Source organism: Bufo bufo, chromosome 1 (assembly GCF_905171765.1).
Source record: "Bufo bufo chromosome 1, aBufBuf1.1, whole genome shotgun sequence".
Taxonomy (NCBI): Eukaryota; Metazoa; Chordata; class Amphibia; order Anura; family Bufonidae; genus Bufo; species Bufo bufo.
In genome coordinates, this window is record NC_053389.1 from 282055218 (window position 1) to 282080594 (window position 25377).

General features: G+C 47.5%; 1 protein-coding gene across 1 annotated transcript in view; it reads right to left on the reverse strand.

Annotated features, from left to right (window-relative positions):
- GALNT10 (polypeptide N-acetylgalactosaminyltransferase 10) overlaps nt 1-24645 on the reverse strand; it is a 150586-nt gene extending 125941 nt beyond the window's left edge. The window contains exon 1 of the mRNA XM_040440160.1: nt 24363-24645. Coding sequence (XP_040296094.1) covers nt 24363-24506 — 144 coding nt within the window. The 5' untranslated portion in view covers nt 24507-24645. The remainder of the gene's footprint in view (nt 1-24362) is intronic.
- Between the last annotated feature and the right edge of the window lie 732 nt (nt 24646-25377).

Genomic DNA, 25377 nt, shown 5'->3' on the forward strand with positions numbered 1-25377 from the left:
TATATAGTGTACTTTGTACAGTGCACATAGATGGGGATGTACTAGACCCAAGGGGAATATACAGGTCATCAGTCCCACCAGTATAAGCCCCATACAGTATAACGCCTCCTTGTGGCTGCCCCCATACAGTATAACGCCTCCTTGTGGCTGCCCCCATACAGTATAACGCCTCCTTGTGGCTGCCCCCATACAGTATAACGCCTCCTTGTGGCTGCCCCCATACAGTATAACGCCTCCTTGTGGCTGCCCCATACAGTATAACGCCTCCTTGTGGCTGCCCCCATACAGTATAACGCCTCCTTGTGGCTGCCCCCATACAGTATAACGCCTCCTTGTGGCTGCCCCCATACAGCATAACGCCTCCTTGTGGCTGCCCCCATACAGTATAACGTCTCCTTGTGGCTGCCCATACAGTATAATGTCTCCTTGTGGCTGCCTGGCTGTCCCCATACAGTATAATGTCTCCTTGTGGCTGCCTGGCTGTCCCCATACAGTATAACGTCTCCTTGTGGCTGCCTGGCTGTCCCCATACAGTATAACGTCTCCTTGTGGCTGCCCATACAGTATAACGTCTCCTTGTGGCTGCCCATACAGTATAATGTCTCCTTGAGGCTGCCTGGCTGTCCCCATACAGTATAATGTCTCCTTGTGGCTGTCCCCATACAGTATAACGTCTCCTTGTGGCTGCCTGGCTGTCCCCATACAGTATAACGTCTCCTTGTGGCTGCCTGGCTGTCCCCATACAGTATAACGTCTCCTTGTGCCTGCCTGGCTGTCCCCATACAGTATAACGTCTCCTTGTGGCTGCCTGGCTGTCCCCATACAGTATAATGTCTCCTTGTGGCTGCCCCCATACAGTATAACGCCTCCTTGTGGCTGCCCCCATACAGTATAACGTCTCCTTGTGGCGGCCCCCATACAGTATAACGTCTCCTTGTGGCTGTCCCCATACAGTATAACGTCTCCTTGTGGCTGCCTGGCTGCCCCCATACAGTATAATGTCTCCTTGTGGCTGCCCCCCATACAGTATAACGTCTCCTTGTGGCTGCCCCCATACAGTATAACGTCTCCTTGTGGCTGCCCCCATACAGTATAACGTCTCCTTGTGGCTGCCCCCATACAGTATAACGTCTCCTTGTGGCTGCCCCATACAGTATAACGTCTCCTTGTGGCGGCCCCCATACAGTATAACGTCTCCTTGTGGCTGTCCCCATACAGTATAACGTCTCCTTGTGGCTGCCTGGCTGTCCCCATACAGTATAACGTCTCCTTGTGGCTGCCCCCATACAGTATAACGTCTCCTTGTGGCTGCCCCCATACAGTATAACGTCTCCTTGTGGCTGCCCCCATACAGTATAACGTCTCCTTGTGGCTGCCCCCATACAGTATAACGTCTCCTTGTGGCTGCCCCCATACAGTATAACGTCTCCTTGTGTTTTTTTCTTTTAAACTGGTATTAATCGCGATATATATTGTTATTGCGATAAATTTCTTAATATAGTTATCGTCTGAATATTTTTGATATCGCCCAACCCTACGCCGAACCCAGTCATTTAACCCCTCAGGTGCATTTAGGGGTTAATTACTTTCATTGGTGGTGCAGTGGCAGCTTCAGAGCCCCCTCCCCTTAATGCTTTAATTGGTGGCAGTGGCGGGCGCTTCACTCTCTCCTTCTCCACTGTGCTGTTAACGAGAACACTGCACGTGCAGAGCGCGCCGCGCGCCGTGTTCTCTAATGAGTAAAGATACTAAGCAGTGCAGTAGCTCAGCCTAGTATTGAGAAAAGGCAAATTCCGGTATCATATCGATGGGTATTGAAAATTCGATACCTGGTGCAACCATACAGTCAAGATGTACACTTGCTTGGCTGTCCTCAGAACTCCATAGAAATGAATGGAGCACGCTGGGAGTCGTAGTTTCACCACAGCTGGAGTGCCTGAGGTGAGCCATCACTGTCCTATAGCAATTAAGACCTGCAAGCAAATGGGCTTATTCACACACTCTGCATGGATGTCAGTCTATGGAGAAAGTGTGGAGAAGCCCTGGACGGATTGACCACCACAATGTCACTCATTTTCCTGACATGTGACCACGACACTAGCCTCAGGGTTAGAGTTAATAGCATTAGGCTTAGCGGGTTACGTTAGGTCAATCCTGCTGTATTAAACCAACCTACGTTTATACTGCAATACAGGTTTTAAGGTCGGGGGAATAGATTCACACCTATGCCACGTAATCCAGCAGAAATGCTGGAGCCAGCTACTGACGGCTCACCAGTCTTGTCGACACGCCCAGTATAACTGCTGGGAAACCACTTAATCACTGGAGTGTACAAAGGAAGAAAAGCGGCACCCAAAACGATCACTGCACCTCTCATGGCTGCTTTATGTTCACGGAGAACATGATGTCAATGGCACAAATTGAACGCTTCACTATTTTCAAGATCTCCGTTTGCTGTCAGTATACAGAAAGATTCTAGTTTAGAGCCATGGGATGAAAACCTCTCCTAATGCTTCTCACGGCAGAGTTGGTTACACTGGCATCAGGTGTGGCAGTGTATGCAGCGTCCATTCCGTGTGTGTCGGGAAAGCCCCAGTGCACACATCAAAAGCCATCTATTCATCCAAAAGTGAAAGGGCGCCCTCTGGGCCCTCAATGGTCCGGTATATGTGGGTATACCTTTCTCTGCAAGTGTATGAAATTGTATGGGTCTACTGTGATAATCCGAGCCTATGGGTAATATATGGCTACGTTATGGCATAAGTCATCCGTCCGAGGAATACTTCAGGAAATTGTTGCCGTGTGACTAGACCCTGCATCAAGCAGGACAGAAGAGAAATGTGGGCTTGTGCTATTAAAGGGGTATTCCAGTTACTGTTGTGGCCAGGCTGGTTACTGCATTGCCTGCAGTACCTGAGAACAGCCACTACATAGTATAAGGCACTGTGGTGATCCGGAAAGTACACTTTAGGCCCTTTTCACACGGGCGAGACTTCCGCGCGAGTGCAATGCGTGAGGTGAACGCATTGCACCCGCAGTGAATCCGGACCCATTCATTTCTATGGGGCTGTGCACATAAGCGGTGATTTTCACGCATCACTTGTGCGTTGCGTGAAAATCGCAGCATGCTCCTCTTTGTGCGTTTTTCACGTAACGCAGGCCCCATAGAAGTGAATGGGGCTGAGTGAAAATCGCAAGCAAGTGCGGATGCGGTGCGATTTTCATGCACGGTTGCTAGGAGACGATCAGGATGGGGGACCCGATCTTTATTATTTTCCCTTATAACATGGTTATAATGGAAAATAATAGCATTCTTAATACAGAATGCATAGTACAATAGGGCTGGAGGGGTTAAAAAAAATGATTTAACTCCCCTTAATCCACTTGCTCGCGCAGCCCGGCTTCTCTTCTGTCTTCTTTGAGGAATAGGACCTTTGATGACGTCACTGCGCTCATCACATGATCCATCACCATGGTGATGGACCATGTGATGAGCGCAGTGACGTCATCAAAGGTCCTATTCCTCAAAGAAGACAGAAGAGTAGCCGGGCTGCGCGAGCAAGTGGATTAAGGTTAGTTAAATAATTTATTTTAACCCCTCCAGCCCTATTGTACTATACATTCTGTATTAAGAATGCTATTATTTTCCCTTATAACCATGTTATACGGGAAAATAATAAAATCTGCACAACACCTAACCGAAACCCGAACTCTACCAAACATGCCGATTTTTCTCACGCGCGTGCAAAACGCATTAAAATGTTTTGCACTCGCGCGGAAAATTTTCCCGCAACACACCCGCATCTTATCCGGGCCAAAAACATGACGCCCGTGTGAAAGAGGCCTTAAGGGTACTTTCACACTTGCGTTTTTCTTTTCCGGCACTGAGTTCCGTCAAAAGGGCTCAATGCCAGAAAAAACTGATCAGGCATATCCCCATGCATTCTGAATGGAGAGTAAGCTGTTCAGGATGCATCAGGATGTCTTCAGTTCCGTCATTTTGACTGATCAGGTATAAGATAAAACCGCAGCATGCTACGGTTTTATCTCCGGCCAAAAAAACTGAAGACTTGCCTGAATGCCGGATCCGTCATTTTTTTCCATAGGAATGTTTTAGTGCCGGATCCGGTATTCAAAATACCGGAATGCTGGATCCATCCTTCCGGATCCTGCATTTCAATTTTTCGGACTGATCAGGCATTTTTAAGACTGATCAGTCTTACAAATGCCATCAGTTGGCATACGCTTTGCCGGCGACGGAACTGCTTGCCGGATCACTCTGCCGCAAGTGTGAAAGTACCCTTATTTCTAGAACCTGCAGATCTGCAGGGGGTGCTGGATGTCAGACCCCTCACCGAACTCATATTTGATGACCCGTCTTATGGACAGGTCCCAGAAAACTCCTTTAAGTGCAGCCAACATGGTCACTTCTCTTCTGTCTAAAAACAAGCGGTAGATTTATCAAAACTGGTGTACCGGAAAACTGGCTTAGTTGCCCATAGCAACCACCTTTCATTTTTCACAACATAAAATACGTTTTTCTCACGGTAGATTTTTACAGACTTCAGTGGTAAGCCGCCCATACACATTCAATAACTGTTGGCAGAACGATCATGCAGACGACAGGTCTCTCCAGCAACTTCCTCCCGACTCCCCCATATTCAGCTTGGGGAGAAAGCCAGTGACACTTCTGGCGGTGGCTTATCTCCCGGGAGAACAAAAATATTCACCCGATCCTTCTCTTGCCCGACATCATCATCTGTCAGGGGAGAGTCTGAGCTCCCCCACACACATTACGCCAAACCTGCCGAGAATGACAAACGCCTAATGTATATGGCCAGCTTTACTACGGGAGATCACCACCTCACCTGTGGAAAAGAAGATTCAGAAGATCACATGCAGCTACAATGTTCCACTCAGGGCTCATGCACACGGCCATAGCCGTTTTTGCGGTCCACAAACATGAATACCGGCCATGTGCGTTCCACATTTTGCATCCGGCCCATAATAGAACTGTCCTATCCTTGTCCGTAAAAAAAGGACAAGAATAACACATGTTCGTTCTGTTGCACCTGCAAAAATATAGGACATCCACCGAAGTGAATGGGTCCGCATCCGACCCACACAAAATGCAGGTCGGATTCAGACCAAAAATACGTTCATGAGCATGAGCCCTTAGGCTGGTTTCACATACCGTATGTGCTTTGAACTCCAGAAGTCTGTTCTGGTGGAGGAACAGACTGCCTAAGTTCACTGTAGCCACCGCTGGATCCCCATTCACAAAATTCTTCCAGCGCTCACAGTAGTGCCACGGCCTTCTCCAGCTTTTCCTAGGCCACTGACTAGCACAGCGTCGTACATTGTATAGTGAGCACAGAATAGGCAGTGGTGCTCACAGAAACACCGCTGCCTTCTCAAACAGCTAATCATCAGGGGTCTCGGGTATTGGACCCCCACCAATCAGATACTGATGACCTATCCAGAGGATAGATCGTCAGTATTAAAATCTCAGAAAACCCTTTTAAAGGGAGTGAGTCATCAGGAGCATGGATAATAGACCAAGGACAGTGACAAATAGGCTTCGCTGTCTTTATTTAGTGAATCGGTGCCTCCGTTTAACAGATTTAAAGAGGTATTCCAGTTATGTAAAGTTATTTCTATCCACAGAACAGGAGATAACTATTAGAATAGGAGATAACTACTAAAAGAGCGACCCTGTATCCAATGGGGCCACACAAAACGAACAAAGAAGCTGGTTGGGCATGCGCGTGGCTGCTCAATTAATTTCTATGGGAGTTCTGAAGCTAGCCGAGTACAGCGCTCCACTATCTCTGGAACTCTCAAATAAAAGAATGGAAGTCAATGGGTCCGCACCACGATTCGGGGTAAACGCAGCTGGTGCCCGTGCTTTGTGGATCTGCTGTTCGCGGTCCTCAAAACAGTCATGACTGTCACACGTTCGTGTGAATGTGGCCTTAAGGCTCATGCACATGAACGTATTTTCTTTCCGCTTCCATTCTGTTTTTTTGTGCATTCACTTCAATGGGGCTGTAGAAAATACGGAAGTTAGTCCATGTGCATTCCGTTTCCGTTTGTCCGCATGGCCTTCCTGCAAAAATGTAGTGCATGTCCTATTATTGTCCGCAAATAATGTTCCGAAGCCCCTAACGGAACGCACACGGAACACATCCATATTTCGTGAATCCATACTGTAGAAATGCTATGCCCAGCCCATATTGCTCATGTATTTGGTGATTAATAAGTCACTGTTTCCGATCCGCAAAAAAACTGATTAAATACAGAAACAATACGGATATGCTTTGTGCAATAACGGAACAGAAGAGGACTTAAATCAGAGAGAAAAACTCAGATGCGGAACAACGTATCTGTGAAAAAGTGGTGGGTTTTAGTGTGCCAGTCCCCTACTGTAGAGAATGCTGTGGCGGAGGGCTCCTGCTCAAGCCAGTTGCTTTACAGCCAGAGGTCTGAGCTCAGGTTTCTTAGACTACGTGGGATACATAAAAGAATTCTTCAAAAATACCTCAGAGCTTTGTTTTCAGTACGATACAGATTCGGATCAAAGGTGAGGAGGATACTAAGTGGGGGTGGGGGTGGATAGGGGAGGGTAGTCATCCTCCTAGGGTGCCACTTTGCTACCCAAAAAGGGGGGCGCACTCATGGCCGTCCAACTTCACAAGCCTGTGAGGCATTAGAACATAGCAAGAAGCCACAATTACATCACTGCAAGCTCCTGCTCTGGGTCTCGCATGATGACGTCATCACGTGAGACCCAAAGCAGGAGTGGTGATGTCATTGGGACCGCACGCATCAAGATGCAGCAACACAAGCCACAGATAAAAGTATGGTCTGCATCGCAGACATCGGCGGGGGGACGGGAGGCATTTTTTTCTTTTTTATAGTAAATGTCCACACTGCTGGGGGCACCAGGGAAGGGGGAAGGAGATCATTATATATACTTGGCACTACTGAGGAGGAATGGAGGAGCATTATATACATACTGGCACTATGGTGGAAAATTATATATACATTGGCACTATGGGGGAAGCAATATATATTGGAACTAGTGGGGGGCACTACAGGGGGACATTAGAGCCACTTGGAGCATTATGGTTATATTATTACTACTAGGGTACTGTAGGGACGTTTATTATTTGACGCAATATGGAGGCTATCTTGGGCAGTATTATCACTTTTGGTTAAAACCATTACTAATGAAGGCAGTCTGGGTGTATAGTATAGAGTGTTTGTGGACATTGGGGGGGGGGGGGGGGGGGGGGGAGAGAGAAAGCACAGCAGGCACAGTATTGGGAGTAGATTCACGAGATTCTCCAGGCTTTTTCATATGGACAACCTATCCTTAGGATAGGTCATCAATATTAGATCGGCGGGGCTCCGACACACGGCACTCCCAACAATCAGCTGTGTGAGAAGACGCAGTGCGTCTCCTCAAACAGCTGATCGGCGGGGGTGTCGGACTGTGTTTTTAGCACATTATTACAAGATGTGGGCCCCCTCTTTTGAATTTGCCCGGGGCCACATTTTGTCTAAAACCAGCCCTGCTTGGACCTTAACGGAATTCTATGACGGCATGCACTTCGGATGTCTATAAGAGGCATTCTGTATTGCATTCCATCATAATAGAAGTCTATGGTCAGCACACAATACAGACTGCCTCTTATAGGCTTCCGTGGTGCATGCCGTCATAGAATTCCGTTACGGTCCGTGGTAACAGAATCCATAATGGGATTCTCTGATAACCCAAAGCAGAACTCTGAACTTGAAACACAAGTTCGCTCAACATTACTCAAGAGGCAGCACTGGGCCCCTTTGGTAGCTGTCATATGACAGATTTGGCAGAGTGCTGTTCCTTCTGTTATACACAGAAGGAAACTCCTTTCCATCGTCCTAACCATTCGCCAACAAGTAGAATAGCGCAGTTTCTGGCAACACAAGGAGCTGCAGAGAAGTCAATGGGAATTTTCCTCAGCTCTTTCCCAGCTCTATGATAGGATCCTTATTAGGGAATTCACAGTACCTAGAAGTTGGGGGGAATCTGTCCAGGACATTACATAGAGTGTATCGCTCACCTAGCCCATCCATGCCTTACTTCACCTAGGGTGGCGCTGCAGCTAAATGAAAACCTTGCTGCTGGATTCCTCCTCAGATGACGGCTGATCGTGGGCGGTCCCAGCAGCTGGATTCCCTGTAATTCAAGTAAAAAGGTATTGTCCAACAAGGACATCCCCTTTAAGATTATGATTTGCTACTCTGTAATGTCTGATTTTATTTGAACCCTCTGATCGTAATGCGCTGCGGAATATGATGGCGCCAAATAAATAACGATTATGAGTGGTCTGACACATACCATATGTACAAGTAAAAATGTGACCACGAATTCCAGATCCTCTTTCACAGGCACACATTCTGCCATGCATGTCTTACCCTTTATGAGGTCTAGGGGGCACTATTTAACCTAATGGAGAGTGCCTAAGTTACATACAATTTTCCCCAAAGGAAACGGACAAAGGTCTGACCCAGTCAAACCAGTAACGTGAAACGGTCTGGTAATGAAGGCCTGGTTTGGCTTACACCCCAAGTTATGTTTCAAGACCAGTTTAGAAGGGTCAGAAACTGACTAAGATAATAGCTGCCTCCCAACAGGTAAAACAAGATTCACAGCAGACTTTTTTTTTTTGAAAAGAGTTCATTTACATTTCAGTGTCCAGTAAGCGCTGACTGGGTTTTTGCGAGAGGGTCAGATGGAAAATGCTTCTTTTGACCGTTTGACAGAAAGTGGAGCTCCTTGACAGCCAATAATGGCTGACAATGATATCCATTAGGCTGCGACTTCACGTCCCAGAACGTGAGGACAGGATACGTCTGGAGTAGGGATGAGCGAACTTGTGTTTCAAGTTCGGCGTACAAGAATTCCATTATAGATTCTGCCACCATAGACCATAACTTATGGTCCATGGTAGAGGAATAAATCATTTTTAGATAACCCGAACCTTGTACACCGAATTTGAAACACAAGTTCGCTCATCCCTAGTCTGGAGCACACACAGCAGAGTTTATAAAATGTAAGTTCAAGCTGTCTGGGCCAACTGCAAAAGAAAAGAAACGCCGTCACGTTACCTTCTGTACATTAGCACTAAATTAGCGAGAGAAAATGCTTGTAAAATTTAACACATATACATCCTAAATGGCTCTAATGAGGCAGTAAAGATTTGCAAAGCTATAAATTAACGGAGCCAAGCAACAGCAAAAATATCTAAGGAAGATGAGGAGGACAGCCTGAAGCAGTCCGGGATCACAGCTTCTTCTTTATCATTTCTTTCTGCATGTAGCTGTAAATTTTAGTCTTTGGAGAAGCAGCAGTGCCAGGGAAGTGGATAAGCAAGAGCTTTTTTGATGCAGTCGCAGGGACAGATGACAGATTTGCAGCTGCTCGTGCTAACAGAACAAAGTCTTCTCTGCCAATCCTGCTGCAGGTGGCGACGCTGACAGAACGTCAAAGAAAGATAAATGACAAAAGGAGATACGTGCTAGAGCTCCAGATCTGGCTGCAGTCCCCAGAGTAAGACGCCGGGAAAACACTAACACTGAATAAAATGATCTATGAACAGGGACTTTTCCTTCACGGTTCTGGGAGCAGCTTAATGACTGGAGATCTTACAGGTTCCAGGGTGCACTAAAGCAATCGGGAAATGCACCCTGCCCTTACATGTGCATATCTATGAGCCCGCTACCCGCACCGCAGGAAACATCCAGAGCAGACAGCTGATGTGTAAGAGCGGCTCCCCCTATGGTCAATCATATACTACATCACCACTGTCAGTTAGCTTCAGTACTTGCAATGTTAGGGTACTTTCACACTAGCGGCAAGGAACTCCGGCAGGCTGTTCCGGCGGATGAACAGCCTGTCGGATCCGTGCTGCCGCTAGTGCACACGTGCCCCCGGACTACCACTCTGGCCTCATTGAATATAATGGGGGCAGGCCGGAGCTCCGGCGGAAGCACGGCAAACATGCCGAGAGGCGACAGGAATAAAACTACGACATGTCTGGCCCTACAGAAGATGAGCCCGTGAAAGAGTCGGGACAGACAGCTCCTGTAGTATACATCCACATGGGACTGAAACTACAGCTTTGCCACCGGGGTTTGTGTGCAGCAAAACCAGAGTTTTACAGTGGCAGCAACATGGGGTTGTGCAGTGGGTTAAAGAAGCACTCCTTCAAAAATGTTTATTCTCTGACCTGTTAGAAAGGTGTATGATATAAACTGTAGTGAAGGTAATCTTACCAGCGACTGTATTTGTGAGTTATCACCTCCCTTCTGTAACCAACACTCTGCCTCTCCAACTGACAGGACAGGAAGTCAGTTACTTCTCTGTTTATTCCTAGGAGACCGACATTGAGGCTCCCATAGAAGTACATAGAGACACTGACTTCCTGTCTACATACAAGATGCTCTGTTAGGGACACACATTAGGGTTCACATCTAACAAAGTAAGAGTGGGTTCACACTAGCGTTATGGAGTCCGTTATGGCTTTCCATTATAACAGGGTTATAACAGAACATAACTGAATCAATAAGACGGAAGGACGGATCAGTTTTGCTGCCCATAGACTTGCATTATGACGGAATGCAAAACGGACGCCTTTTAAAAGGCTTTCCGTCCTAATAGAAGTCTATGGGAAAACATAACGGATCCGTCTGGTTCCCGTTATGCAAGACAGAAAACAAAGTCCTGTCAACAGGACAGGACCAGACGGTTCCGTTATGTTTTCCCACAGAATTCTATTAGGACGGAGCAAAACGGAATGCCTCTTAAAGGCTTCCGGTTTGCATTCCATCCTATGGATTCCGTTATAACCATGTTATAACGGAAAGCCATAACGGACTCCATAACACTAGTGTAAACCCACCCTTAACATAGTTTATAAGGCCGAAAAAAGACATTTGTCCATCCAGTTCGGTCTGTTATCCTGCAAGTTGATCCAGAGGAAGGCAAAAAAAACTGAGGTAATAGCCAATTTCCCCCACTTAGGCCGAATGCACACGGACGAGAGCAGTCCGTGGTATCCCGGCCTGGCATCCTTCTGACAGCAGGAGCGCACGGCATCATACGAGGGTATTACTGTAGTGCAGAGGCGGCATGAAGCGAATGGCGTCATAGCAACCAATGAGGCCGTGCGCTCCTGCTGTCAGCAGGATGCCAGGATCCCACGGACCGCTCAAGTCCGTGTTCCACGGCCGTGTGCATTCGGCCTTAAAGGGGTTGTCCGGGTTCAGAGCTGAACCCGGACATCCCTCCATTTTCACCCCGGCAGCCCCTCTGCCAGGAGCATCGGAGCAGTTCATGCTCCGATGCTCTCCTTTGCCCTGCGCTAAATTGCACAGGGCAAAGGCATTTTTTGGAGTTCCGGTGACACACTGGGGCTCTCCATGGGGCGGACAGGAACCCCGGTGACGTCACCGGCACTGATGGGCGGGATTTAGCTCTGCCCTAGCCAGTAAAATGGCTAGGGCAGAGCTAAAGCCCGCCCCTCAGAGCCGGTGATGTCACCGTACACACTGCCGGGCGGAAGTTACCGCCCGGCAATGTGTTATTGTAAACAAAAGAGCCCGTGCCCTGCGTGATTTAGCGCAGGGCACGGGAGCACATCGGAGCATATCGGAGCATGAGATGCTCCGATGCTAGGCTCAGGGATGCTGCCTGGGTGAAAATAAGGGTATGTCCGGGTTCAGCTCTGAACCCGGACAACCCCTTTAAGGGGAAAAATAATTCCTTCCCGACTCCAATCCGAATAACTCCCTGGATCAATGCAGATCATGGTGTTAGTGTTCTATAATGGTCAGTTTAGCTGAAAGACTCCCTTTAAATGCTTTCTTTTTGTCATTTATTGCTTTCTTTACAGTTCTATTTATCCACATTGTTTTTTTCTTGTTCCTTAACCTTTTATTCCTATAAGGTTTGTGCCTCCCTGAAGAAACAAACACTCTTCTGAATGTAAATCGGAAGGTTATTACTTTATGGTCACTATTTCCCAGGTGTCCCCCAACCTACACGTCTGTTGTTCTGTCAGGTCTATTGGTTAATACTAAGTCCAGTATGGCCGTCACTCTAGTCGGGTCCTGAACCAGTTGGTAAAATGTAATTGTCTTTGGTTATTGCCAAGAACCTGTTTCCTTTATGAGATATACAAGTTTCAGTTTCCCAGTCTATAACTGGGTAGTTGAAGTCCCCCATAATAACCACCTCATTATGATTTGCCGCCTCGTCTGTCTCGTTTAGTAGTAGATTTTCTGTGGACTCTGGTATATTAGGTGGTTTATAGTAAACTCCTATTAGTAATTTATTGTTGTTTTTGGCTCCATGTATCTCTACCCACAGTGACTCCACATGTTCATGTCCCTCACTTATATCTTCACGGAGTGTGGGCTTTAGACAGGACTTTACATAAAGGCAGACCCCTCCCCCTCTCCGGTTTTGACGATCCTTTCTAAACAGACTGTAACCCTGTATGTTAACCGCCCAGTCATAGCTATCATCCAGCCATGTCTCAGTTATTCCCACTATGTCATAGTTCTCCTCACACATCAGTTCACCAGTTTTATAAGTCAGGCTTCTGGCATTAGTATACATACAATTAAGAGGTTTATGTATATTTTTTACCCTACACCTTTCCTTTTGAACTGTTCTAGTCCCTCCTTCCATTCCTCCCCCAATCTCTGTTTAATTTTCCGTTCATCTGATCCGTAAAAACAAGGTCCTGTGCATCAGTTATGCATCAGTAATGCACAAGGATCCTTTAACAAAAAAACATCCTGATGCACATTTGGCATCCATTTGCGCCATGTCCGTCTGACAACCGTTTTTGTTTTTTTTTAAACGGATCTCAGACGGAAATGGCTAAAACGGATGCCAAATGTGGATAACGGATGCAACAGGATCCTGTTCTTTTTCTTTCTTTTTTTGTGTTCTTTTGACGAATCAGAACAGATAATTAAACAGAGATGTGAACTCTCCCTTATTTGGAAAGTCAGAGCGCTGGTTACATGACACATCTGAGGATCAGAAGGGAGGAGATAACTCAAATACAGACACTGGTAATACAAATTATTGTGGGAGTGCTACTTTAGTATTGATAGCATATCCTCAGGATATCAAATCGGCAGGAGTCCGACTCCCTGAACCCCCAACGATTAGCTGTTTGAAGGGGTATTGGCGCTTGTGTGAGCGCTACTTCCAATACATTCTCTGGAATGGGAGGAGCAGCTGTAATTACACTGCACCGCCTCCACACAGGAGACCATGCTCAGGTGATTTAGAAGAGGAAGTGGCACTTGGTACCCCTTCAAACAGCTTACCAGCAGCGCTGCCGGGAGTCAGGCCCCTGCTGATCCAATATTGATTACCTATCCTCAGACTGGTCACTAATATAAACCCACTGAACAGCCCCTTTAAGGAATATCATCCACAAAACCAGAACAATGGCACCATCAGGGACAACGTGCTTGAAACTAGATGGTAACGTGCATAGTTAAACATGGAATATCTTGATGACTAGTTCCCTTTAAAACTAGTAAGTGCACACCCCCTGCATAGTTTAAAAAGAATCTGTCTGATGAAAGACCCCTTGAAATTAGAACATTCCTTATTCAGATGCCTTATGTAAAACTGGTCAGAGGGTGTTGCTGTCACTTAACAGGACCCCAATTCCTCTTGGGGGGTTTCAGCCAAATATACAAAAATGTAATTCGGATTGTGAAGGTTTGAGCTCAATAATCCTTTAACACATGACAATCTGACACTTACACAGCCAGTAAGTAGCACAGCCGTCTTCCCCTTGACTGTCATGGCGGCACTTGTTGTGCATTGTCAATGCAGCGATTCATCTGTTTTTCTCGGCAGAGTTTACCTACCTTAACCTTCACATATGCCTGCGAGACGTCAGTCAAAGGGCACTGGCGGAGCTCTGGCTAAGCAAGCCAGGCTTGAATGCTCATTTGCAGACACTGTCATTGTGTACACAGCTAGCAAAGCATGAAAATGCTCAGGGAGTCCTGGGGCAAGCAATTAACTTCATTACCACAAACGAGGCGACCCCAATGAGAACGTCTTCACGGCTTACCAAATAGATGCGGGAAGGAATGAGAGGAATGCAGGATGCTAGCAGAGGGGTATGTACATTATACAAACATCTACCATGCCAGGGCGAGCTATGCCACACATGCAGGGCACCCCCTGAACGGAGGAGGAGGGAAGTCATCTTTACTTCTTAGGGTACTTTCACACTAGCGTTATTCTTTTCCGGCACTGAGTTCCGTCACAGGGGCTCTATACCGGAAAAAAACTGATCAGTTTTATCCCCACGCATTCTGAATGGAGAGCAATCCGTTCAGGATGCATCAGGATGTCTTCAGTTCAGTCTTTTTGACTGTTGAGGACGGAGATAATACCATACAGCATGCTGCGGTTTTATCTCCGGCCAAAATTCCGCAACACTTGCCGGAATGCTGGATCCGACATTTTTTCCCATTGACATGCATTAATGCCGGATCCGGCCCGAGTGTTCCGGCAAAACGGATCAGTTTTTGCGGTCTGCGCATGCTCAGACCGCAAACAATGTTAAAAAATAAATAAATGCTGGATCCTTTTTTCCGGATGAAACGGATCCGGCATTCTAATGCATTTGTCAGACTGATCGGGATCCTGATCCGTCTGACAAATGCCATCAGTTTGCACACGCATTGACGGATCCGGGGACAGAACTGTCTGCCGGAATCCTCTGCCGCAAGTGTGAAAATAACCTCATTTCTTCCTCCTGACTAGTGTTGAGCGAACTTGTGTTTTAAGTTCGCGTCTAAAGTTCGAGTTCAGGTTATCGAAGTATCCCGTTATGGATTCTAATTTCCGTTATGGTCCATGGTAGCGGAATCCATAACGGGATACTTCGATAACCCGAACCCGAACTTTAGACCCCGAACTTAAAACACAAGTTCGCTCAACACTACTCCTGACCTAGTTTACCAACAAGTGAGGGTGTGGGTGCATCCAGTTAAAGGAATAGCCTCTCACATTTCTATGGACATTGCAGTAAAAGCATTTAAAGGGCTCGTCCAAGTTATCATAAGACTATTGGAATGCTCAAGAGGGGGCTCAGCATGCCATTCATCCAACCTCTGCAATACCACATGGTGCCAGAGGGGGCGACGTGTCGTGGAAAAATTCTGAGGAGTCACAGCGCTCCACCTGATTGATGTGGCTCCTTCGTTCTCCTGATTGCTGTAGGTCACATATATCCTAGACATACAGCATCATGTTAAAACTCAGGTGCCTCTGTAACATGTAATATGTAACCATCGCCAACCTGTGCCGAGTAGTCACCATCTGTCCGGCCAATAAAAACAAGCCACACCTCAGTGATGTAGAGGAGACAGCAGTTACGTGGGTTGTGCCAGTACTCATAAGAATGAAGAATACATGCCAGACCCTATGACGGATCTCAATACCGGAAAATATTAACACTAGTGTGAAAGTAGCCTTACGGAAAATACAGTATCGCTATCACCTTTCAGACAAATGGTAGCAGCTTGTAATAAAAGAGCAGCTCAAGACTGCAAGAATCGGACTTCTTTGTAAAGGCGGCTCTCCGTTCTGCCTCAGAGCGGAGGACACCCCCTTTATGATATTCAATTGTCCTAATAGGTCATACGGACAAGGGATGTCTCCATGAGACAGGTGGTTGTACTGAGGGGACACTAGAAGTGACATGGCGGTGTTTAGCCAGGACAGAGTCTAAACTCATATCATAATGACAATCCAGTCACTTACATATCCTGTAATGTGATATGGAGCAGGTGAAGATAAGATAAAGAGCAGGTACAAAGGTTAACCTCAGGTTACGTGTAAGCTACCAGACACAGAGATCGGTGTGTAACTGTGGCCGGGCTGAGACCTGTAGTTCATTCGCTGGTAAGGGAAACAAATTGCAAGCAGCTTTATGACTGTAGTAGAGAGGGTGCAGCAGGTGCAGAGAGAGCAGAGCCTCTAGGTGTAACAGCAACGCCCCCATTGCTCCTAGAGGCTCATTTGCATATATTAAAACAGGGCTTGACAAATTTCCTTGGAATCTAGGAGCCAGCTAAAAAAGTTAGGAGCCAGGCGGAGCCGCGTCATAAAATCTATATTGCGATATAATTTTAAGCATGTGCGATATGCGATATATATCGCAATGTATTGTTTTCTATATTGGGGGGGGGGGGGGTGTTCAGCCCCTCCAGCCTCTGATCAGCCCCCCCCCTCTCCCTCTTATCAGCCCCCTCTGGTAACAAACCCACCCCCCCTCCCTCCCCAGTATTAATCATTGGTGGCAGTGGGCAGTTCCGTTCGGAGTCCCAGCAGTGTAATGCTGGGGCTCCGATCGGTTACCATGGCAGCCAGGACGCTACTGAAGTCCTGGCTGCGATGGTATGTTAGTGAGCAGCATTATACTCACGTGCACCGTGGCCGCCGGGAGCTCCTTCTTCTCATAGGTCTGTGCGGCACATTGCTAATGCTATAAGCATTAGCAATGAGCCGCACAGACAGAAGAAGGAGCGCCCGGCGGCCACGGCGCACGCGAGTATAATGCTGCTCACTAACATACCATCGCAGCCAGGACTTCAGTAGCGTGATTCCTGGCTGCCATGGTAACCGATCGGAGCCCCAGCATTACACTGCTGGGACTCCGATCGGAACTGCCCACTGCCACCAATGCAGACAAACATTCCCGGCACCCAACCTTTGACAGGACGCTGTGATCAGCGCGATGAGGGGTTAATCGCGCGGATCACAGCGTGCAGTCATAGGGGCCGGGATATGGCCGGCACATTGGTATTCAGGCATTCATTGGTGGCGCAGTGGCCACAGTCCCTCCCCTCCTCCTCCTACTCTGTTCTCATTGGTGGTCAGCGGCAGCCGCGCACAGTGGGGAGGGAGGGACTCCTCTCCTTCTCCACTGTGCCGGCTCAGGAAACCATGGTGCGCACCGAGAGCGCATCTTTGAAAACGGGCTGACAAATACCCAAGCGCCAGGACCAAATTCCTGTTCGCCATGGCGACCTGGGATTTGTCGAGCCCGGTATTAAAATATAATTTTTCTCAGCAACGTGGGCGCACAGAACATGGGACCAACACAGATGTCTTCAGCTGCCAGCGCACATGTAACATGTCAGCCAGTTTCATATCTACAAAACTGCTGACAGATGCTCTTAAAGTCAAACAATCTGCTTAACCTTATGATCTCCGCATGCCAAGAAGGACCATGGCATGATCAAAGTGGACTCCACTCGTCAATCAGGTCACCTGCTTTCCCGGGGGCATAGGCTGGGAGAGCACTGGGCACCTAGAGAGGACCCCAGGGCTGTCTGTACCCTAATCCAGCTGGTAGGGTTCACTAAGTGGTGCCATAAAAGCAGTCAGAGCATGATGTAGCATTAAACAGGAATATGAATACAATATACAGTCAGGTCCACATATGCAAACTGTTGTGGTTCTTACACTGTTCACCTGATTTGGATGTAAATGCCCTCAAATTAAAGCTGACAGTCTGCAGGTAAAGCACATCTTGTTTGTTTCATTTCAAATCCATTGTGGTGGTGTATAGAGCCAAAAATGTTACAATTGTGTCCATGTCCCAATATTTATGGACCTGACTGGACGTATAAAGATACCAAATAGTTATCCCTCAGTTGGATTAACAACAAATTCTATAAAAATTAATACCAAAAAAATGAATAAAATGTCCGTAAAAAGAATACTACAAAAAAAACTTTTACACATTTTCTTGTGCAGACATTACACACAAGCAACACAAACCTTCACACAACCATAATAAAAGAATGTAACAGGTTATTCCGTGTGTAACAAGAACGGTTTAAAAAGTAAAAATGCTAAATATATATTTATTTTATAAATCATGTAGAGCAGTATATGTATATTCCAACCAGTGCTCAAAAAAGTTATCCCACTGACTAAAAAAAATAAAAATCAGCAATGCAACATGTTTATGCTCAAAGAACTGCAAATCATCTCATTCTGCACATCGAATGACTCCAAAATGCCAATGAATGCCAAGCATCAAGGGCACAGCACCTTCCAATCACTAGAGGCGGCCATATACAGTCAGAAAGCTGGAAGCACCTAACATGTACACTGGAATGGGGGGCACAATATGTGAGACTTTGGCCTCATGCACAAGACCGTTCGGTTTTTTGGGCTCCGCAAATTGCGGATCCACAAAACACGGAAGCCGCCCATGTGCCTTCCGCAATTTGCAGAAGGGAACAGGCGGCCCATCGTAGAAATGACTATTCTTGTCTGCAAAAAGGACAAGAATAGGACATGCTATATTTCTTTTGAGGGGCCACGGAACAGAGCAATGGATACGGACAGCACACGGAGTGATGTCTGCATCTTTTGCGGCCCCATTGAAGTGAATGGGTCCGCACCCGTGCCGCAAAAAATGCGTTTTGGATGCGGACCAGAACGGTCGTGTGCATGAGGCCTTAATGCGCTACCTTAATGGTTTTAGCGTATATGCACACCATGCGCGTTTTTTCTGTGGAGATTCCCTTGTTAGCAATAGGGATGAGCATAAAACTTCATTAGAATACTGTACGGAGCAGGAGCTCCGTACAGTATTAGGCTACTTTCACACTGCCGTTTCTGGGTCCGCTTGTGAGATCGGTTTCAGGGCTCTCACAAGCGGCCCAAAACGGATCAGTTTAGCCCCAATGCATTCTGAATGGATGCGGATCCGCTCAGAATGCATCAGTTTGGCTTCGTTCAGCCTCCATTCCGCTCTGGAGGAGGATACCAAAACGCTGCCTGCAGCGTTTTGATGTACGCCTGACAAAACTGAGCCAGACGGATCCGTCCTGACTTACAATGTAAGTCAATGGGGACGGATCCGTTTTCACTGACACAATATGGTGCAATTGAAAACGGATCCGCCTCCCATTGACTTTCAATGTAAGTCAAAACGGATCCGTTTGCATTATCATGAACAAAAAAAATAAATAAAAATTATTATTTTTTTGTTCATGGCAATGCAAACGGATCCGTTCTGAACGGATACAAGCGTTTGCATTATAGGTGCGGATCGGTCTGTGAAGATACCAGACGGATCCGCACCTAACGAAGGTGTGAAAGTAGCCTACGAATGTATTGGCTCCGGTGAGCCAGTTATTGCTTTGCGAAGTCTTGCGAGACTTTGGGTAATAACTTCAGAAATTAATTTGTACTGTAAAAAACCATTTCCCGAACTCGGGTTCGGATCCAAGGTACCACTTGGAACCAAACCCGAGTTCGGTAAAAGGTTTTTAACAGGTTAATTTAAGATGAGTTAAATTAATTTATGAAGTTATCATGTGAAGTCTCGCGAGATAATTAATAACCGTGGCTCATTAGAGCCAATACATTCTAATACTGTACGGAGCGCTCGCTCTGTACAGTATTCTAACCAAGTTTTATGCGTTTTTAACGGTAATAATCAATTACATTTGCGCGACTTTGTGACTAACTAACGTCGGCTCATCGAAGACCATACATTCTAATACTGTACGGAGACAAATCTCCATACAGTATCATAACAAATTTTTTGGCGAAGCGGCTTCAGATGTAGCATCTACTTTACACCAGTTTAATAAATCTCCCCCAGAGTCTTTTGGAGGAGGTTTTGAAGTAGATCTGCCTGCAGGATTTTCAATCAAAGCCAGAAGTGGATCCACCAGGAAGGAGAAGTCCTCCTTTAGGCTGGTTTCACACGGGCGTCATGGATTTGGGCCGGATAAGATGCGGGTGCGTCGCGGGAAAATGCACGATTTTTCCGTGCGAGTGCAAAACATTTTAATGCGTTTTGCACGCACATGAGAAAAATCAGCATGTTTGGTACCTAAACCCGGACTTCTTCACAGAAGTTCGGGTTTCGGTTAGGTGTTGTGTAGATTTTATTATTTTCCCTTATAACATGGTTATAAGGGAAAATAATAGCATTCCTAATACAGAATGCTTAGTAAAATAGGGCTGGAAGGGTTAAAAAAAATATATAATTAACTCACCTTAATCCCCTTTTTCGCGCAGCCCGGCTTCTCGTCTTTCTTCTTTGAAGAAAAGGACCTGTGGTGCTCATCACATGGTCCATCACCATGTTGATGGACCATGTGATGAGCGCAGTGATGTCACCACAGGTTTTCCTCCTGAACAGCAAAGAAGACAACAGAAGAGGTGCCGGCTGCGCGAACAAGTGGATTAAGGCGAGTTAAATTATTTTTTAACCCCTCCAGCCCGATTGTACTATGCATTCTGTATTAAGAATGCTATTATTTTCCCTTATAACCATGTTATAAGGGAAAATAATAAAGATCGGGTCCCCATCCCGATCGTCTCCTAGCAACCGTGCGTGAAAATCGCACCGCATCCGCACTTGCTTGCGATTTTCACGCAGCCCCATTCACTTCTATGGGGCCTGCGTTTCGTGAAAAAAGCACAATATAGAACATGCTGCGAATTTCACGCAAACGCACAAGTGATGCGTGAAAATCACTGCTCATGTGCACAGCCCCATAGAAATTAATGGGTCCGGATTCAATGGCCTTAGGCCCCTTTCACACGGGCGAGTATTCCGCGCGGATGCAATGCGTGAGGTGAACGCATTGCACCCGCACTGAATCCTGACCCATTCATTTCTATGGGGCTGTGCACATAAGCAGTGATTTTCACGCATCACTTGTGCGTTGCGTGAAAATCGCAGCATGCTCCTCTTTGTGCGTTTTTCACGTAACGCAGGCCCCATAGAAATGAATGGGGTTGCGTGAAAATCGCAAGCATCCGCAAGCAAGTGCGGATGCGGTGCTATTTTCACGCACGGTTGCTAGGTGATGATCGGGATGGGGACCCGATCATTATTATTTCCCCTTATAACATGGTTATAAAGGGAAAATAATAGCATTCTGAATACAGAATGCATAGTAAAATAGCGCTGGTGGGGTAAAAAAGAAAAAATTATTTAACTCACCTTAATCCACTTGTTCGTGCAGCCGGCATCTCTTCTGTCTTTAACTGTGAGCAATAGGACCTTTGATGACGTCACTACGCTCATCACATGGTCCATCACCATGGTGATGGATCATGTGATGGACCATGTGATGAACGCAGTGACGTCATCAAAGGTCCTATTGCTCACAGATGAAGACAGAAGAGAAGCCGGCTGCACGAACAAGTGTATTAAGGTGAGTTAAATTATGATTTATTTATTTTTTAACCCCTCCAGCCCTATTGTACCATGCATTCTGTATTCAGAATGCTATTATTTTCCCTTATAACCATGTTATAAGGGGAAATAATACAATCTACACTACAACTAACCCAAACCTGAACTTCTGTGAAGAAGTTCGGGTCTGGGTACCACAGTCGGTTTTTTATCACGCGCGTGCAAAACACGTTGCACCCACGCGATAAAAACTGAACATCGGAACGCAATCGCAGTCAAAACTGACTGCAATTGCGTACCTACTCGCGCGGGTTTTCAGCAATGCACCGGGACGCATCCGGACACGCTCGTCTGCAAGGGGCCTTAGGCCCTCCTTCTGTATTCAGAATGCTAGTATTTTCCCTTATAACCATGTTATAAGGGAAAATAATAATGATCGGGTCCCCATCCCGATCGTCTCCTAGCAACAGTGCGTGAAAATCGCACCACATTCGCACTTGCTTGCGGATGCTTGTGATTTTCACGCAACCCCATTCATTTCTATGGGGCCTGCGTTACGTGAAAAACGCACAAAGAGGAGCATGCTGCGATTTTCACACAACGCACAAGTGATGCGTGAAAATCACCCCTCGTGTGCACAGCCCCATAGAAATGAATGGGTCAGGATTCAGTGCGGGTGCAATGCGTTCAACTCACGCATCACATCAGCGCGGAATACTCGCCCGTGTGAAAGGGGCCTTATAGTTCTGATTCCTTTCGACTGCAACAGTACAATCCATGTCTAAGGGGTTTCCAAAATGTGCGGGGAGAACAGGCGCAGATTTCAGGGCATGCTGCAGATGTGCAAAGACACTGCCCAGTTGGAAGGACTCATTGAGTACGTACAGACATGGTGGAAAATTTACCACAGATTTGACCGGCCACGTCCGTACGTGCCATCCATATGTATGGCCATCCAGTATAGCAGACTTCTGGACCTGTCTGGGCAGCATCATGTATACAGCAGGCGGTACGCTTGTGCAGACGCTTCCTGCGCCTCAGACATGCAGAGCTGGAGCCGTTCTCATTCAGAGCACATCCAGGCAGCTGCCTCGTCCAGACACATTCACACCCGGAACCAGGAAGGGAAACTTAATGTCAGGTCAAACACGGAACAAGATCCCACGTCAGCGGCCAGAGCCGCACACCTGGCAGGGAGTACTCCAGTGTCACCGCTACCCTGCCTCCTGCTGATTGTCTCCAATTAGAGCAATTTTTAACCCATTATTAACTTTTTGGATTTGCTGTTCTAAGCTCTATAGGAAACACAGAAAATTCAGCTGTGCCCACGGAGTGGTCCTTTATCCATAAGTGATGTCCTAGTGGAGTGCTCCAATATATCAGATCTGAGGAGCATGTAAGAGGGGGCTACCAGATCCGGTCCAGGTATTTCTGGCAATCTGAGGTGTCCATAGGTAGAGGGGGTGCACATATTTCACAGCAAAAATCTGATCAGGAACCAATGCCGCCATCCCTGATACTTGTTCATCCGGAGTATCCGGTTCCCCTCTGCTTTGTTGCTGCTGCTCAGGACTGGACACTGGTGAAATACTGCACAGACCAGACAGGCATGGGAAACCTATCCTGCCAACCAAGCAGGACACTCAAGTACGCCCAGCCATGCCGGAGACCCTAACCTGACATAACCACTTACAGTCACCTATACCAGACACTGACATAATCGGTTACAGTCGCCCCTGTGTCATACACTGACATAATCGGTTACAGTCGCCCCTGTGTCATACACTGACATAATCGGTTACAGTCGCCCCCGTGTCATACACTGACATAATCGGTTACAGTCGCCCCCGTGTCATACACTGACATAATCGGTTACAGTCGCCCCCGTGTCATACACTGACATAATCGGTTACAGTCGCCCGTGTCATACACTGACATAATCGGTTACAGTCGCCCGTGTCATACACTGACATAATCGGTTACAGTCGCCCCCGTGTCATACACTGACATAATCGGTTACAGTCGCCCCCGTGTCATACACTGACATAATCGGTTACAGTCGCCCGTGTCATACACTGACATAATCGGTTACAGTCGCCCGTGTCATACACTGACATAATCGGTTACAGTCGCCCGTGTCATACACTGACATAAATCGGTTACAGTCGCCCGTGTCATACACTGACATAAATCGGTTACAGTCGCCCGTGTCGTACACTGACATAATCGGTTACAGTCGCCCGTGTCGTACACTGACATGATCGGTTACAGTCGCCCGTGTCGTACACTGACATGATCGGTTACAGTTGCCCGTGTCATACACTGACATAATCGGTTACAGTAGCCCCCGTGTCATACACTGACATATTCGGTTACAGTAGCCCCCGTGTCGTACACTGACATAATCGGTTACAGTCGCCCGTGTCGTACACTGACATAATCGGTTACAGTCGCCCGTGTCGTACACTGACATAATCGGTTACAGTCACCGGTGTCATACACTGACATAATCGGTTACAGTCGCCCGTGTCATACACTGACATAATCGGTTACAGTCGCCCGTGTCGTACACTGACATAATCGGTTACAGTCGCCCGTGTCGTACACTGACATAATCGGTTACAGTCGCCCGTGTCGTACACTGACATAATCGGTTACAGTCGCCCGTGTCGTACACTGACATAATCGGTTACAGTCGCCCGTGTCGTACGCTGACATATCCGGGTACAGTCAGGTGTAGTGGCTATGTCCGATGTTGCAGGATAGCGACATCCAACAGTCAGCAGCCTGTCCGTCCTTCCAGAACTCACTTGTACAGTTGTGAAAGCTTTCACCATCACTACAGAAATAAATCCACATCAGCGCAGTTTTTTTTAACCACGTCTGGACAGATCTAATTACTAAGAGCCACAGATGACCCTAGAGAACAGTGATGGTGGGTCCTATGGGCTGAAGTATGGCAGAATGACTTCTAGCCCGCACTTCTGATTGTCAGCTCTGCGGGCCACTCAGCACTGGACGCTGAAGACACTCGTATGGGACACTGTGAAGTTGCCATGGAGATTCACGAGCGCCACTTACCTGGCTGTCCCCGTTGCTGCTGCCCCCTGCGCCCTCCAGCTGCCTCTCTCTGTACAGAGACCACAGACCCACGTTGGGCAGGAAGAGCAGGGCGACCAGCCCCAGCCCCACCGCCTGCAAAAGCCGCTTCTGTTTCCGCCGCATGGGAAGAAGCCCACGCCCTGCTACCAAACACCCCACCGACAGCCCCGGACACCGAGCCAGCCACAGCCGGACAGCGCTACATAAACTGAGCCTCCGCCGCCGCCACTGCCGGGAGAGGAGGCGGGGACACGCTGCGCACTCCTGCTACCTCTCAGCGAGCGCGCCCGAGGCTGGACGCGGAGTGTGCGAGTCCTAGCACTTGACTGCCAATGACCCTGCCGTCCGCTAGAGGGCGGTGTGGAGACAACCTGTGGCTCCCCCGCTGCTGAAGGACTACAGTGCCCAGCCGTACCAGACTGGACGCTGCAGTCTACAACATGGTGTGCGGTGGGATGGCCTTTACTGGTTTCTGTTATCAGCCATGTCAAGATATGGGAAAAGCTTCACTTTGATGTAAATTAGAATGAAAGGTTATTTAACTTTTCTACATGGGTTTGTGTATTTAAATTTTTCATGAATCTCTGCTAATACTGCTGAGTGCTGAGATATAGTGTATCTAGCCCAGTGATGGGCAAAGTACTGCCCGCAGAGCTGCTCGTGCGACTGCGCTGGGAAGTGACGGAGCCGGGGTGCAGTTCAGGCGGCGATCAAGGATTGCGGCTTTCGGATTCCATGCTTCCTCCCAGGGCTGTTTCTACAGCCAGGCGAAGAGGACAGAAGAGGGGGTGCGTCGTCAGCAGGGCCCAGCGCCAGAGGGGGGCCCTTTCTGTCCGGAGGCAGCAGGAGTGGAGATGAGCGCTTCCATTGCAGAAGCGCTCATCTCCATATTCATCTGTATCGCCGTCCTCAGGACAGCGATACAGATGAATGGTGCGGAGAAGCAGGGGAGAGGCCTAGAGCCTGTAGCCTATCAGAGGCCGGTGCAGGCGGC